The sequence below is a fragment of the Carassius gibelio genome, chromosome A15 (genome assembly GCF_023724105.1).
Source record: "Carassius gibelio isolate Cgi1373 ecotype wild population from Czech Republic chromosome A15, carGib1.2-hapl.c, whole genome shotgun sequence".
Lineage (NCBI taxonomy): Eukaryota > Metazoa > Chordata > Actinopteri > Cypriniformes > Cyprinidae > Carassius > Carassius gibelio.
In genome coordinates, this window is record NC_068385.1 from 8,082,578 (window position 1) to 8,100,077 (window position 17,500).

General features: G+C 36.4%; 1 protein-coding gene across 2 annotated transcripts in view; it reads right to left on the reverse strand.

Annotated features, from left to right (window-relative positions):
- The window catches only part of LOC128029084 (cytoplasmic dynein 2 heavy chain 1), a 65,955-nt gene that overhangs the window by 12,715 nt on the left and 35,740 nt on the right, over nt 1–17,500 (reverse strand). The window contains exons 53-77 of one of the 2 annotated variants that reach the window (XM_052616568.1): nt 16,699–16,841; nt 16,552–16,630; nt 16,321–16,481; nt 16,108–16,245; nt 15,920–16,033; nt 14,948–15,108; nt 14,539–14,662; nt 13,726–13,847; nt 13,565–13,651; nt 12,613–12,739; nt 12,298–12,439; nt 11,548–11,657; nt 11,430–11,450; nt 9,062–9,160; nt 8,627–8,750; nt 5,162–5,325; nt 4,966–5,085; nt 4,755–4,889; nt 4,527–4,670; nt 4,340–4,429; nt 2,981–3,046; nt 2,754–2,804; nt 2,592–2,669; nt 1,345–1,476; nt 1,195–1,267 (exon numbers count right to left, since the gene is read on the reverse strand). In XM_052616568.1, coding sequence (XP_052472528.1) covers nt 1,195–1,267; nt 1,345–1,476; nt 2,592–2,669; nt 2,754–2,804; nt 2,981–3,046; nt 4,340–4,429; nt 4,527–4,670; nt 4,755–4,889; nt 4,966–5,085; nt 5,162–5,325; nt 8,627–8,750; nt 9,062–9,160; nt 11,430–11,450; nt 11,548–11,657; nt 12,298–12,439; nt 12,613–12,739; nt 13,565–13,651; nt 13,726–13,847; nt 14,539–14,662; nt 14,948–15,108; nt 15,920–16,033; nt 16,108–16,245; nt 16,321–16,481; nt 16,552–16,630; nt 16,699–16,841 — 2,805 coding nt within the window. The remainder of the gene's footprint in view (nt 1–1,194; nt 1,268–1,344; nt 1,477–2,591; nt 2,670–2,753; nt 2,805–2,980; nt 3,047–4,339; nt 4,430–4,526; nt 4,671–4,754; nt 4,890–4,965; nt 5,086–5,161; nt 5,326–8,626; nt 8,751–9,061; nt 9,161–11,429; nt 11,451–11,547; nt 11,658–12,297; nt 12,440–12,612; nt 12,740–13,564; nt 13,652–13,725; nt 13,848–14,538; nt 14,663–14,947; nt 15,109–15,919; nt 16,034–16,107; nt 16,246–16,320; nt 16,482–16,551; nt 16,631–16,698; nt 16,842–17,500) is intronic. The other variant, XM_052616569.1, reaches the window with a different exon arrangement.

A 17,500-nucleotide genomic window follows, 5' to 3' on the forward strand; every position in this document is an offset into this window, starting at 1 on the left:
CTGCCAGCCTCCATCAGCCACACACACACACACACACACACACACACGCTCACACGTGCACTTATGCTTGCACACGCACACACACACACACACACAAAACCTGCATTCCCCATCAAACACTGAGTATCAGCCAAGCAGAACTATTAGATAATCGTGCAAACTTATTCTACAATCCAGAGCCAATTCTGAAAGGAACAGACACTTTACAATTAGATTTGGATTTTTGAATGTTTCTGAAAGAAGTCTCTTCTGCTCTCAAGAGCGCATTTATTTTGTTGACAATTTGAATAATACAGTAAAAATACTGATACATTTTTAGAATTTAAAACAGCTGTTTTCTATGTGTATATATAGTACAATATTATTTATTGCAGTGATCAAATCTGTATTTTCAGCATCATTCCTCCAGTCTTCAGTGTCACATGATCTTCAGAAATCATTCTGATATGATGATTTACTGCTCAAGAAACACTTCTGATTATTATCAATGTTGAAAACAGCTGTACTGCTTCATATATCTGTGAAAACCATGATGCGTAAAATTTTTCAAGATTCACAGATGAATAAAAAGTTCAGCAGCATTTATTTGAAACAGAAATATTTAGTAACATTATAAATGGCTTTACCGTCACTTTTGAACAATTTAATGCGTCCTTGATGAATAATTTAAAAAAAACCTTGACCAATAGTGCATATTAACATGTTTTCACAAACTGATGTACAAAAATATTTTCCTGTTCTCATTTTGACTCATAATCTGTATTTACAGGTGCTCCAGTGAAAGGCAGTTAATGAAGTCTGGCATCTTGACCGCGGTCAGCTTCATCAAAGCGAGACCACAGAGACTCACATAACAGTTAAAGATATAACGCAGGCTATCCATCCTCATTTCGTTCTTGTCCTCCTCCTCTCTTCCTCCACTTAAATCAAAAGTGCTTGTAAAAATGAATTACAGTGTACACTGCAAACGTTAGTCACAGACCAACCGATGGTTCGCCCTTGGAATAAATGTCTTGCATATTAAACCACAGTCACTGGTAAACAAGCCATTTTATTTGCTAATTAGGCAATTAATTTTATTGAATGTGGCTGCGGAAGTGCTGGTGTTGGCAAAACTGATGAATTATCAGTAATGACATCCGTCCGCAAACAAGTGTGTGTGTGTGTGTGTGTGTGGTCGCTCTCTGGTCTTACCCAAAGCTTGAGATGCAAAGGCAGCCATCGCGCTCTGTAAGCGATCCGGCCGTAACGCCTGAACCACCAAAACCTGAGAAAGAGACAGAAATAAAGAGTCAGCACTCTGACAGCACTCTGATTGGTGCAGACCGTTGATTGCCAGCTCACCTGCTGAAAGAGTGAGATCTTCTTGGCAATGGGGGGCGGGATTTCCTGTTCGCAGCAGGAACTGTGCGAGAACGTGAGCCAGAGGTCTGAGTCGTTCAGACAGAGAGACTGATACAGAACTGGAAATGTGCTCTGGAGACAGAGAAACGACTGGTTAACAGACTAGAGACTTAAGATTAATGATTATTTACATTCACATTTATGCATTCGGCAGACAATCAATCCCAGAGTGACTTGGACTGCATTCAAGCTACACATTTTATATTTGATCAGTTCTTGATTCAGGAAAGCCCTGGTTCGACTAGTCGATAAAGTCAAACGTCTGGCTCAGTTTGATTAGCTAGGGCCCAAAGAAACCCATTTTATTTGCATTTTATGTTTTTTGGGGAGTTATGTTTCTGGATTCTGTTTCACTGGTTAAAAAAATATATATATATAAAAAAATAAAATCGTTTTTTTTTTTTTTTTTTTACAGTAAATTAAACAATAAATAAATTATAGTCATTTGTTTTGGTTCCATTTTCATACTTTTCTGTTTATTTATTTATTTTTCTTTTTTTTAATGGCGAAATTAAATTATAGTAATCAAAAAGCATATCTAATTAATTACATTCAACTTTTTAGGAAAGGAAAAGGTCTATCTTGTTTTTTTCTTGATTTATGATTATAATAATAATATTATAACACTTATATCATATGAAGGTTAAAAAACAATTATACATTATAAGCATATGTGAAAAATACATATAATAAATTCACATTAATAATTTAATTAATATTTAAAGTTGTAACTTACTGTATTTTTAAATGTTTATTTTTTATTGGCAAACAAAATTCTGCACAAGAAAGATTAACTGTTAAAATTAAAAGTAAAATATTATATATATATATATATATATATATATATATATATATATATATATATATATATATATTAAATATATATATTAAATATAATACATTATAAAAATTTGTTTATTCATTTATTATTATTATTGTTGTTCCTTTGAGAAGTACATTCTTCTACACAACAGTATATTTCTGTCACAATTTCTTCATGTTAAACTGAACTTTTATTTTGGCGGGTTGTCCTGAAGTTTCTGTCCTGAGTTTCTGTGTGTTTATGAAATGAAGATAGCTTTTCTCAAATGAAATTGTGAAATGCTGGTGAAGTGACTCTTAGAGCAGATCTGGGTTTATTCATCAAATCCACATTATTATTCTGCAATTCAAAAGGCCCTTATTACCTTGAGCAGAGCCACGGCGATCAGCCTCTCCTGATCAATCCAAGATGGAAACTGTTCTCGCAGAGACTTCTGGGAGTCCTGAAGAAAGACAGAGACAGTTTCTACAGCTGAAGAGAACAAATGCATGTTATTTTATGGAGAAAAGAATAAAGACATTCATACTGTCTTGCGAATCATGTCTCCAACGATCAGGCCAGTGAACACGTCCCATTCCTGCATGAGACACAAACAAACACCAGTGATTTGGGTTCATTCTGCTTTACTGGCAGAACTAATAACGCCACATTTGTCTTGTCAGAGCCACTGGGGCAGCTGTAGACGACCTGAAATAGAAACGTCATCATTCATTCAGGATCGGTTATGAGAGTTTAGCGCTCACACACACTTACGTTCTCCTGGAAGAGTTCTGGGTTCATTCCCTTCACAAAGTGCAGCGCAAACATCAACTGATCCGCCTGTAAATACACACACAGATCCATCATTTTAGATGAAAACAGCACTAGCAAAGCAGAGATGACGGGTCGATTCCCAAGGAATGCATGAACTCAGAAAACGTGTAGCTTGAATGCAATGAAATGAATGCAATGCAAATCATTTGTCAAATGCATGAATGAATGAATATGACACAGTGCCAGTGCTGGAAGCTCGTTCATGCATTGCACTAAGGAGAAGCAGGTTCTTTGCTGGAAATATTGGTCTGCTTAACATGTAAAACAACAGCTCAATCTGGTTAGACCGACACAAAACAAAACTAGATCACTGTCGCTAAAATCACTGAAGCTTTCTCAGTGCACAAACATTCATTTTTATTGTGCTACATTGACTCAAACTTCAAATAAACTGATTTCATTTACAAATATCATATGATAGCCATGCATTTAATTTATTACACCTTTGATTTTAAAATGTGTTGTGACACAAAGACTAAAGTCTTACACAGGAAAAAGAAATTGGAGCCCTTTGGGCTTGAGCCCTAACTATAGCTGCAATGGTCAGTGCAAACGCCATCCCGGTGGAATCAGAAAAACAGCCCAGAGAGCACATGCATTTACAGTTACCCACTGGCAGGCTAGTTTAAAGGTATTTGGCAATTAAAGGATCAATCCAAACCATCAAGTTTAGAGTTTCGTCAAGCTTTAGTTATTTAGGAGTTGTCAGTGGTTTATAAGATTATTAAGAAAGTTTAAGTAAATGATAAGTAAACTATTTAAATATACATAGATAAATCTGGATGTGACAAAATATGATGAATGATGCAGGGATAATGATGACGAAATTAACATACAAAGCTAGCAAATGAAGCAACCCTAAAAAAAAAATGCTTTCCAAACAGCCTCTTTTTAATAGATAATTTTAGAAAATTAAAGTGTAGTGTTATACAAACTTTTAGCAATTTCTATGTAGAATTATAGTGTTTATTTAACGTTTTAAATTAGTTTTGATTTTTATTATTTTAATTTAAATTTTGTGTCACTTTCATTATTTTTTTATTATATTACTATATTATTATATTTTATTTAAAATGTATTACTTTACACTGTTTATATTTTTTATATTTTATGTTTTCAAATTTATATTATTATTTTTAATAAAAAAATAAAATAAAATAAATGATAGAAGCTGTATGGTTTAATGTGGACAGAGTCATTGCTATGGGAACATGAAAAAGGGCTCTGATTGGTGCTGGGGTTTTTAGGTGGGCGGTGGCATCTCTGTGGCAATCTAATGAGAGCTTCAGAGTGTGTTACCTTAAAAAGTGAGCGGCAGATATACTCGTACACCATGTTCTTCAGACGGCTCTCCAGCGTGGAGATCCTGACATCGGTGCTCTCGCTTCCCTGCATCACACACACACACACACACACACACATACACAGTCAGCTTCAGTAATTCCTTATTTTGTCAGTGTGTGATGAGTGTGTGTCTCCACGTCACCTGTTCGGTCTGCAGCGCTCTGTGAAAGAGTCGCAGGAACGAGGCCAGACTGAATCGGTACATGTTATTAATCTTGGAAAGATCCGTGATCACGAAGTACATCTTGCTGGCCGTCTCGGCTAGCGGCAGGTACGCGTCTCGTTCCTACAGACACACGGAGAGACTGATGTTACACCTGCTGTTTCAGTCACCCATCTTGTTCATAATCGCTCTCTTTCCCAGCATCACCTGGTCGAGTGACGTCTGCAGGCGATGCGATTCAGTCAGAGATCGCTGGATCAGAGCGCTGCTGGCTTTAGTCTGGTTCAGAGACTCAATCAGCTCCTTGTTCTCCAGGATATTCCCTTGAGCGGTCGCTAAAGTCTACACAAACACACAAAACACAGTATATAGAGAAAAAGAGGCAAAACAGAGCATTGTGGGATTGGTGCCTGAGTACCTCCAGCAGAGACTCCTCCAGCTGAGCGAGCTGGATCTTCTTCTCCTCTTCCTGCTGCAGGAGCTTGGTTTTTTGGCTCTCCAGCTCTGGTTTCTCCTGCTGGATGGTCAACGCTAGCAGCTGAACACACACACGTGATAATGATGAGCTTTGTGGAGTCAGAGCAGTGATGAGTGTGTGTGTGTGTGTGTGTTACCTGTCCTCGCAGTCCTGCTCTAGTGGTGGTGAAGTTGACCTCTGTGATGACGGACTTGGCGTCCGGTGGGATGAAGGGACTGGGATTACGGGTCGCCAGAAACAGACGGAAATCCTCGTTATAGTCGATGACTTTGTCTCCGATCTGTACCACGTATCTCGGCCCTGACACACACACACACACACACACACACACACACACACACACAAATGAATCAGGTTCAGAATGAAATACTAAGCCGCGTTTCCACCGCAGGAACTTTACCCAGGAACTAGGGACTTGGTCCGGTACTTGGTGTGTTTCCACCGCAGGAACCAGGAACTAAATAAAAGTTCCGGGTAAAAAAATGCCCCCCAGAAAGTCCCTGCTGGCGAGGTGGTACTTTTTTAAAGTTCAGGAACTTTCGGGGGCGGGACTTTGGCGCTAAACATTCTGATTGGTTGAGTTCACGCAGCATTGGTTGAGTTCAACCACCATTTATTCGGATCAACATTTTCAAAATATTACTGTTATTGTGTAATGAAATGTAATTTTAAAAGTATTTCAGGCGAGAATGTAGTTTTTTGAAACTCAAATCTGTTGTTTATTTATAAAGACAGCGTCTATTTAAAAATGTGTTTCGCCGATCTCGTAGACGGTGAGCTCCACTCGATCAGCGGAAGCTCAGTCCTCATGTATCCGCCGAGAGCAGCCTCTCCTGGGATAGACTTTCTGATATGTGCCGCTGGCTCTGATGTGTCTTTAGTGGTTAAACATAAAATATAATTCAGCTGCGGGGTAAATCTAACAGGTTTTCTTTGGTCTGTATTCAATTTATCTATATGTTAAAATGAAAATAAAAAGGCAAGTCTATATAATATTTCTTTCATTGTAATGGCTGTATATAACGTTACACTTATCCCTGAACTAAGTACATTTCTACAGCTGTTATTATGTTTAAATGAAAATGAAAGGAGGCAGTGGTATTTTATATCCTATTTCGTTTTATTGTAAATATACTGAGGGGAAAATTGCAGTAGCCAAAGCAATCTGAGTTCACGCAGCATTGGTTGAGTTCAACCACCATTTATTCGGATAATTTTCAAATATTACTGTTATTGTGTCATGAAATGTAATTTTAAAAGTATTTCAGGCGAGAAGTAGTTGTTTAAAACTCAAATCTATGGTTTATTTATAAAGATCATGCCTATTTAAAAAATGTGTTTCGCCGATCTCGTAGACGGTGAGCTCCACTCGATCAGCGGGAGCTCAGTCATCATGTATCCGCAGAGAGCAGCCTCACCTTGGATAGACCTTCTGATATGTGCCGCTGGCTCTGATGTGTCTTTAGTGGTTAAACATAACATATAATTCAGCTGCGGGGTAAATCTAACAGGTTTTCTTTGGTCTGTATTCAATTTATCTATATGTTAAAATGAAAATAAAAAAGGCAAATTTATATAATATTTCGTTTCATTTTAATGGCTGTATATACACATTTCCCTGAACTAATTACATTTCTGCAGCTGTTATTATGCTTAAATGAAAACGAAAGGAGGCAGTGGTATTTGATATCATATTTCGTTTTATTGTAAATATACAGTAAGGAAAATTGCAGTAGCCAAGACGAGCTGACTGAAGTTATCAAGTACGCTGCTGTTTATAGATTTACCAGACTTGCGTCGTCGCGGATATCACACTCCTGAGACGAATGCACAAAGTCTGAACCAACTACCGAGGATGCACGTCCAAAATCAGCGTACTTTTTTAAAAAAAAATTTATCAGCGGTACTTTGTATTGAGAAACGCGCACAGACCTACGTCACCAGTCTATTTGCCTAATCTACCCGGTACTTTACACCGCGGTGGAAACGCAGAAAGCAACAGGTCTGGGGGGAAAAAAGTTCCTGGGAAAAAAAGTTCCTGGTACAAATGTTCCGGGTAATTTCGGTGGAAACGCGGCACTAGAGTACTGCTAACTGAAAAATAGTACACTACATTTTATTGGCAAATCACTTTATTACATTATATGAATAATTCAATGAATGGCAGACAGCTACCATTTAAAAATATATAAATTAAAATATATATTTAAAAAAAATATATAAAAAAAAAAAAAAAAAAAACCCAGCTAAACAGAACAATATCGTTTAAAAGTTTGGGGTCAGTATGTTAAAATGAAACATACTGATTAAAATGAAATTAAATGAAAAAAATAAATAATAATAATTAAAAATAAATAAATAAATAAATAAATAAAACTTTTATAAAATAAAATAAAAAACAGGTAATCAGAACACTATCATTCAAATGTTTGGGATCAGTATGTTATTTTATTTTTTTAAGAAATAAATTTAGAAAAGATGAATTCAACTGATCTAAAGTGAAGATGTAGAGTCACATTTAAAATGTTACATAAGATTAAAATAAAATGAAAAAATAAAATAAAATAACAGTCAATCAGAACATTATCATTCAAAATTTTGGGGTCAGTATGATTTTCAAAAAATAAATTAATATTTGTATTTAGCAAGGATACATGAAATTGAGCAAAACTGACGATAAAGACATGCAAAAGACTTCTAATCTTAATTTTGCAGTAGGATAGTATAATACATTGAGGAGATGCTAGGACAAAAAAAGCAGCTGAAATTGCTTTTGAATTGCACTACAATAGAAAGACAAGCTGTGTGCACTGCATTGAGTTTTTAACAGAAACTAAAACGACTGAAAATTATTTTCAAGTAACGGAGATAAAGCTCAAATAACATAAATATTAGATGAAAAAGAGTTTAAGCTGGAGTACTGAAAACAAAAAAATAAGGCTAAAAAATATGAATACATATTATAACAGTATAAAAATAACACTAAAATAACACTGATTCTAGCGAAACCTCAAATCCCCAAACATACTGCAGAAATGAGCTGTGTGGGGAAAAAAACCCATTAATGAACGCAGCCCAGATGTGTGTATAAGAGGAGGATGTGTGGGGTTGCCAGATTGGATGCTACAGAACACAACACTGTGTGTGTGTGTGTGTGTGTGTGTGTGTGTGTGTGTCGTCCCTTCTGTACGTCTGCAATGCAGCAGTCTGAGCACACACTTTATTTTCCTTTTCTCTTTCTCTCCTCATCCAAGCACTGAAAAGCTCTTAGTTTATCTGCCTCCCGCCGGTCCCTGATACACTCAGAAGTATCTGCTCCACACACACACACACACAGCAGCATATGGAGGAGGCTTCAGAGGTGCCCGCGGGTCTTATTTCATACACACAGCTGGGACAGGAGGTGTGTGTGTGTGTGTGTCTGTTTCCTAAAGGGGAATCTAAGATTTATACGTAACCTAATAATCTGTTCATCATGTAAACACCTCAAATCAATCCGACAGAACTCAATCCAAATGAAGGGATGGTGGAGATACTAAATAATCTGTTAAATGGCAAACTATTATATTATATTTCATTATTAGATATGAAGTGTACTCACCCTGTGCGATAAGATCTCGCCGCAGCAGCGGGTACAGGACGGGTTCAACACCGTCCATCTCCTGAATGACCAGAGTCTTACCGAAGCGCACGGCTAACTCCAACACCGTCATGAAGTTAGCATCCTGAGACAGAGAAGCAGATCAAAGAACACAGACATGTGTACGCTTCAGGGGCTCTGATGTGACACCACATAAAATAACATGAAAAAAGATGTTAAAAATGATTACAAAAAAAAAGTTTATTTTATATTATTAACTACATTTTGTAAAAATAAAAATTAAAAAATAAAAATAAAACGTCTTAATATTTGCAGAAACAATAGCAAAATGAGTTGGAAATTGAAATTGAAACTTGCACATGAAACTGAATTGGAATTGAATAGTGAGTGCATTGCATTGTGGGATATAGTACTGCAGTCCTGACATGTTCTTACCTGTTGGTTGATGACCTCCAGACGATGCGCTTTCAGATGCGTTCGCAACCACTCTGTCGCACGAGAGGACGGATCGATCAAGAACGGACAAGAAGCACTCTAGAGAATATTATATGTTCATTAATCATGAGATAAATCACAAAGAGTGACAGTATACCTCCCGTAAAACCAGACCAGGAACCTGTCAGGAACATGTCTAGACCATATTCAAACCAAACAACGAGAAACTGGAGGGAAAATGCGTTCGGCGTAAAAATAATGTCAGAATTTCTTTATGTAATTTGTTATGTGCAGACGTGTTCCTGGCAGCGTTCATCAGATTCTATTTCCTGTTCTTTTATTTCACCTGTTCTCTTAGCAACATCACAGAGGGTCACCATAGAAACCAGACACCTTTAGAATGCTAATTATACACCTCTCACACACACACACACACACACACACGCCAAAGGGTTCAGTCAGTTCAGATGAGATCATACATGCCAAAAATCAGCTATATTCAATGGTGATGTTAATAAGACGTTCACAGCAACACTTTTATTCAAGGCCTGTTCACACAAGGTCAGGTTTTGCTATATAAACTCATATGACAAGATGTTTTATTTTTGCTTTAAAGATAAAAATGTTCCTATTTATTTTCTTAAAGCATGTAATTGGTCTTGTGTGCATTGATTTTTGTTTAGCTTACTGGATCGTATTTGACGTAAATTTCTAAAGCCTCAACATGATCAGCAAGATCAAACTCAAACTGCATGTCTTCTGTCGCCTGATTGATAGTTTAGAGCTTTTAATCCAGTCAAAGCTCTTTTAGTCTAATTGTGCAGTATATATTTGTTTCAGATCTTGAGTGATTGTGATCAAGAAAAGGTCAGAATAAGGTCAGTAATATCTCCAGATGAACTCTTCCTGGACTGAAGCAGCTCAGCTTTACTTGATTCTCCATCAATCATGTTTTAGACTCTCAAATCTGATCCTCAGGATCTTTTGAGGAGCGTTTGTTTCCAGAAGCTTAACTTTCACTGTTCCTCAGCGGAGGAATGATCTTCACAAGCCTCCAGAACATCTCACATCTTCTGAGGAGAGTTTATTTCTTCAGCTCTCAATCACTGTGTTATATGATTGGATCATTTACATCTCATCTCATTACTGGAGATATAGAGCACAGACTGATCTTTAGATCATCTTATGTCATAGATCAACATTTTAGGGTAATGTTTCCTTCATATTCTCATTACATCTGACTACATGAGCCATAAACGCATGACGTATCAAATATGCATGTGTGACATAGTTATGATGTGAACAGGCCTCCGAGGTTTGGGTGGGTTAAAGCAGAGCTAGGACTAGTTGATATTACAGTATAGTATAGTATAGTATAGTATAGTATAGTATAGTATAGTATAGTATACCATAGTATAGTATAGCATCGTAAAGTACAGTACAGTACAGTGTAGTACAGTACAGTAAAGTATACCATAGTATAGTATAGTATAGTATAGTACAGTATAGTATACCATAGTATAGTATAGTATAGTACAGTATAGTATACCATAGTATAGTATAGTACAGTATAGTATACCATAGTATAGTATAGCATCGTAAAGTACAGTACAGTACAGTACAGTGTAGTACAGTACAGTATACCATAGTATAGTATAGTATAGTACAGTATAGTATACCATAGTATAGTATAGTACAGTATAAGATAGTACAGTACAGTATAGTATACCATAGTATAGTATAGTACAGAATAAGATAGTATAGTATAGTATACCATAGTAGAGTATAGTACAGTACAGTATAGTATACCATAGTATAGTATAGTACAGTATAAGATAGTATAGTATACCATAGTATAGTATAGTACAGTACAGTATAGTATTCCATAGTATAGTATAGTACAGTATAGTACAGTATAAGATAGTATAGTATAGTATACCATAGTGTAGTATAGTATAGTACAGTATACCATACCAAAGTATATTATAGTACAGTATAAGATAGTGTAGTATACCATAGTAGAGTATAGTACAGTACAGTACAGTACAGTATACCATAGTATAGTACAGTACAGTACAGTACAGTATACCATAGTATAGTACAGTACAGTAAATCATAGTATAGTATACCATAGTATACCATAGTATAGTATAGTACAGTATACCATAGTATAGTGTAGTACAGTATAGTTTTCCATAGTACAGTATAGTATAGAAAACTATACCATAGTATAGTATAGTACAGTACAGTAAATCATAGTATAGTATACCATAGTATACCATAGTATAGTATAGTATAGTATAGTATAGAAAAGTATGGGAAGGGAACACTTCTAAGTAAACATCCATGTGTGTGATCTTAATCTTACCCGTGATCTGTTTTCATTAATCTGATGTCAGCATGAGGACAGACAGATGAATGAGTGAATGCTGGGAACACTGAAGAACAGAGCGGGGTGTGTGTGTGTGTGTGTGTGTGTGTGTTACCTGCAGGATGACCAGAGCATTCTCCATCGACAGGTCGTCAGACGGCAAGCCTTCACTCTTCCAGATCAGCTGCTCGCTCTCAGAACACAGGAACTGACGCAGATCGAACTCTGCCAATCAGAGAACACAGCTGTTAAAAAATCGGCCAATCAGAGGAAGAGTTCAAAATCACGGCAAACATACTCAAACAAGTTTTCAAAGTCACATGCTGTAGTTTTGTTTAAAATTTATATTTTATTCTTAACAAATACACCAATTATTATTTTTTTGGGTAATTAAAAATAAAGGTGAAATAAAATTCAAATATCAGATGAAAAACATAATTTTTTATTATTAATTATTTTATTTTTTTAATTAATTACTTATTTTATTTCAGTAAGGTGAAGTTTTTGTTTGTTTGTTTTATAGCACAAAACCTACTAAAACTGAACTGAACTGAAAATAAATATAAGTAAAAAAAATTACATAATATCTGGAAATATAAAATTAACAGCTAAATATTTTACATATATATAATTGGTAAATATAAATAATACTAAAAAACAATTCCCTGATTGGTCAAACGGAAATGTGGGAAAGATTTCTGTCTGCATGTTAACGCTGTTGTGTGTCATTTTTTTGACGTGTCAACTTCTGTCCAATGACCTGAGTTTGTGGGCGGGACTATCTGTTTGACTGACATGTGACAGCACAGGTGTGTTGATTTTGCCACTGTTGTAACTTATCACTGTGTGTGTGTGTGTGTGTTACTCTGTAGTCCTGAGCTGCTCATCCATTGGTCGAGGCTGCTGCGCCGCTGGTCTTCAGGAGCGGCAGGAAGATACGTGATGAAAGCAGCAGACAGTTGAGCTCTCTTAGGAAGAGTGTCCAGCTCCTCACTGATCTCATCCACCTACACACACACACACACACACACACGACAGACACTTGTGCTCTAAAGAGATTCTCTGGCTGCATGTGTCTTCAGACATGAGCGCATGAGATGTAATAACAGCAGGAAACAGATAGAGGGAAAGATACATATACAGCACACACTCTCTCTCTCACACACACACACACACACACCTGTGCGATCCAGCGTGTGTGTTCTCCATCCAGCTGCTGCAGGAGCTTCTCGGCTGCGCTGATGGTCTCTTGTGCTCTGCTCACCTCTGACTCCAGTTTAGCCGCTTCAGTCGTACGACACTGAAACCTGGACGAGACGTGGTACACACACTCAGAACCTAGTGAGCTGCCTACCTAGACAGCATTTAAGGCACCTAGGACACACCCACAGTATGAATGTCTTCCAAAGGCAGTATCATACGCATCAGTTGTGAAGAACGCAATCTCAGAATGTACCAGGGTTATTATCACTAATTAAACTATAATGGAATAAACATTAACATAAAATAAAATAAACATGAATAAAATAAAATTAATCTTATTTTATTTTAAATCTTATTTAGTGGCCAAGGTAAAATTTCTCACTTTCTTTTGGTTTAATTAAAATAACTAAAGCTAAATAAACTAAGAATAAAAGCTATATATATATATATATATATATATATATATATATATATGCAATTTTACCTCAAATTAAAGTGCAAAAATATAAAAATACAATCTAATTCAGAATATTATCTTAAAAAACTATGTTCAACCAAATTTTATTAATTCAATATGAAAGTTTCAATAAAAGTGATTTAATTAAACTAAATCAAACGATTAAAATAAAATAATTTCATTAATAAAAAACATGTTAATCATGAACAAAATGGATAAATTCTGTTCTAAAAGTTTTAATCACTAATAGTATTAAACTAAATCAAATAAAACAATAAAAGAAACTAAAATAAAAACGATAAAAATAAAAAAGTTTCAATAGGAGTAGTCTTCATTAAAATAAAATTATACAAATAATCTATAATCTTAGTATTATAATTAAAAATGTATTATTTTGTGTGCATGAAATACTTGCACGCGTATTAAAAGACTGTGTTCTAGTTTAGCCGAATGCTAATATCAAGCGTCTTACTTCTCCTTCAGCTCCAGGACTTTCTCTCCGACAGAGTTCAGCTCTTTCTCCAGCCTGTTCTTCCGGTTCTCCGTCTTGCGCAGGTTTCTGGACACAACACAGAGACCGAGTGTGAGAGAGCGTCTGAGTGTGAGCAGATGTTAGCTGAAGTGTGCACTGACTCCATCAGTCCTGCGTGCTCCGTCTCCAGCGGCTGGATCTTCTCCAGGACGTGTGAGTACTGGACGTTAGCCTTCACCCACGCAGCTAGAGGAGCGGCGGCTGCACTCGCACGCTTGGCGTTCTGCAGTAACACAATCACATTAGATGAGCGTTCACCGTAAAGTGATGCCAGTTTGAGTGTTAGTTGAATAAACCTTTCTGAAGAGCGTCATTTATGACTACACGGCATGAATATATATATATATGTGTGTGTGTGTGTGTGACCCTGGAGCACAAAACCAGTCGTAAGGTCAAATTTTCAAAATTGAGATTTATGCATCATCTGAAAGCTGAATAAATCATATTTTCATTGATGTATGAGTTGTTAGGATCGGACAATATTTGTCTAAGATACTATTTGAAGGGTGTAAAAAAAAATCATCTTTGAAGTTGTTCTTAGCAATGCATGTTACTAATAAAAAATTAAGTTTTGATATATTTACAGTATTAAATTTACAAAATATCTTCATGGAGCATGATCTTTACTTAATATCCTCATGATTTTTGGCATCAAAGAAAAATCTATAATTTTGACCCATTCATAGTTTTTTTGGCTATTGCTACAAATACACCCCAGAGACTTAAGACTGCTTTTCTGCTCCAGGGTCACAGATATATATATATAATACATGCATGCATTATGTAATAAATTCAAAATTGCATGTTTTTAACAAGCAGTGAAAAAAAGAAAGGTGTAATTTTCAGCATAAATTAGGTCTGAATGTCCAATGTGAAATAGAGTTTTGTATCGTGTGTGTGTGTGTGTGTGTGACCTTGGGGTCGAAGGACGCCTTGTTTCTATGCAGCAGCTCCTCGACGCTCTGTCGTATCTCGTGACTGATGCTGCGCACATCAAACGTGGCGATGTCTTCCCTCACTCCTCGCTTGGCTAAGAAACTGCCGTTCACAAACACACCATCAGCGCTTCAATTATTCAACTAATTTAATGTTTTTAACCGAAAGCAAATGACCTAACGTCTCCACACGGCTATTTGCAATGAAAATGCACTAAACTAAAAGCATTAATTAGTCTAGAATGAGACTGGATTCATTTAGCCTGAAGAGTGTGAAGGTGCAATAAGTGATATGAGCGTTTCATTTCCCGGGAAGAGATAAACACCATCAATAAAGGCAGAATTCATTCGGTTATGGCCGTTAGAGGGGAATAGGAGTCTCTCTCACCTCTTCATGCTGACCCAGGACGTGTCAAATATTCCCATGAGCCTCAGCACGCCCTCCAGGATGTCTCTGATGACGTCGGGCGGCATGCGCAGTGAGCGGATCTCAGACAGAGACTCTGGTTTAATGTTCCCCACCGCCTGCTTTGCCTCGTCCACCAGGGGCTGAGCACACACACACACACACACACACACACACACACACACACACACATAACATGTTTAATGTTTAATGTTTTTAAGAACACAAGACAGACAACTGTGTGTTCATATGATCAGGACTGCAGTTTGGAAATAATGAAACACAGATTAAATTAAAAAAACATGGGGAAAAAAATCTCAAACTGAAAATGAAATACACTTCATGACTTCAAAATACATTTTCGACATTCCTTATACATTTAATATTGTTAAAGATTTTTTTCAATTCTATCAATGCACATAAAAAACTCAAATAAAAGCAAAATATAATTAAAAACTAAAACTAACAGTGATATAGTCAACACCAATAAAGAATAAACTGCAAACTGAAAAATAGACAAATTTAATATGAATGCAAAATATTAATACTATTAAACATAAAAAAAATCCACAAAATCTATGGGATCATATTTATATAAAAATATATAATTTTATTTTATTTATAAATATAATTTTGATTGAAATAATCAATATAAAATAATTTAAATAATTAATTAAAATGATAAATAATTAATATTTACCATTACAATATTTAAAAAATATATTATATTAAATATTTAAAGAATATATTATTTTAAATATTACTTATCAAAAGTTTTTTTGTCCCTAAAAAAAGTCTTAGTAATTTGTTTTGTTTTATAAGTCCTTTTTAAAAACGTCTATACATTTTTTATTAGTTTCAGTTTATTTAGTTTTAGTTATTTTTGGTAAATAAAATGCTGAAATATATATATATATATATATATAGTTTGACTTTTAGTTTAGTTGCGCTCACCTGAACCTCTCGGAGCTCCTCGTCTATTTTCTTCTTCCTCTCTTCGATCTTGGAGACCTCGTGTGCCATCCTCTCTTTGATCTTCTCCATCTCTGTCTTCTGGTCACTAGCGTTCTGAAACACACCACATGTTAATACACTCGGGGAGCTTCACGTGTACGCTTCCACACACACACACACACACACACCTGCATTGAGGAGGTTATTTCCTGCAGGGCGGCGTCAGCCTCGGTCTGTTTGGTCTTCAGTAAGCTGCTCTGCTCGGCCGCCCGCCTCTTCAGCTCATCCACCAATGCCTTGGCTTCGTTCAGCTTGGCCACGCCCGCCTGCGGTCACACGAGTACAGAAACATTAGCATGTGAGCTGATTGTGAATCTGAGCTCTCGTGTCTCGGTGTTGACCTGTAGGTGCTGTTGTTTGTGGGTCAGCTCTGTCCGTTTGGAGCTGTAGATGGTCTGGTACACCTGCAGGAAGCTCAGGTATTGACTGGGTGTGGCTCCGAAATCCCGACACGACTCGTGAATCGCCAGGAAGGAGCGATAGAGCTCTGCGTGCACCGATCCTGAAACACCACCAACGGTTTAACATCCACGTACAGCCGAACACACACACACTTCTCTTCAACATCATACCAGGTTTCTTCTTCTTCTTCTGCTTGCCTCCATCTTTCTCGTCTTCTGCTTCCATCCTTGACAGCAGCATCTCTGGGATCTGAAGGAGAGTCACATGATCATAGAGACGGTGCTGAAGGAATGAGCTGTGAGTCAAAGGTCGCTCACCTTCTTCATGCTGCTGTCAGACCAGGCCTCCATCCACTGCACGGAGCACTTCCTGTAGAGGGCGGGGTTACTCTCACAGTTAATGGTGAAGTGCTCGTTAGTGCAGTCCAGGATCAAAACCACATGGAGGTTCTGCTGAACGCCTGCGCAAAACAGTGTCATTTACATATAATGTCATTAGCTTCTCTTTTTTTTTAGTTTGTTTTCATTCTAGTTACAGTCAAATTATTATTAGTAATTATTAGGGGGTTTTTTTGCATTCATTTTAATTTAGTTTCTGTTTTACTTACACTTATTTTAAGTTTTTCATTTAACTTTTTTTTCAGCTATATTTCTATAAAAAAATAAAAAAAATTCATTTATGCATTTGACAGATGCTTTTATCCAAAATGACCTATATTGCATCTATTAATAAATAATATAAAACAATACAATTAAATATCTTTAATAAAATGTAACAATAAAATAAAAATGTAACAATAAAAAATACAAATTGATGAAATTATTAAATTTGTTAAAGCATGATCTAAGAATAATAAATAGTCAATGTCTCCCACCTAAACGTGTGTGTGCATGAGTGTGAGAGTGTGTGTGTGTGTGAGTGTGTGTGTGTGTGTGTGTTTGTGTGTGCATGAGTGTGAGAGTGTGTGTGTGTGTGCATGAGTGTGAGAGTGTGTGTGTGTGTGCATGAGTGTGAGAGTGTGTGTGTGTGTGCATGAGTGTGAGAGTGTGTGTGTGTGTGTGTGTGCATGAGTGTGAGAGTGTGTGTGTGTGTGTGTGAGTGAGTGTGAGAGTGTGTGTG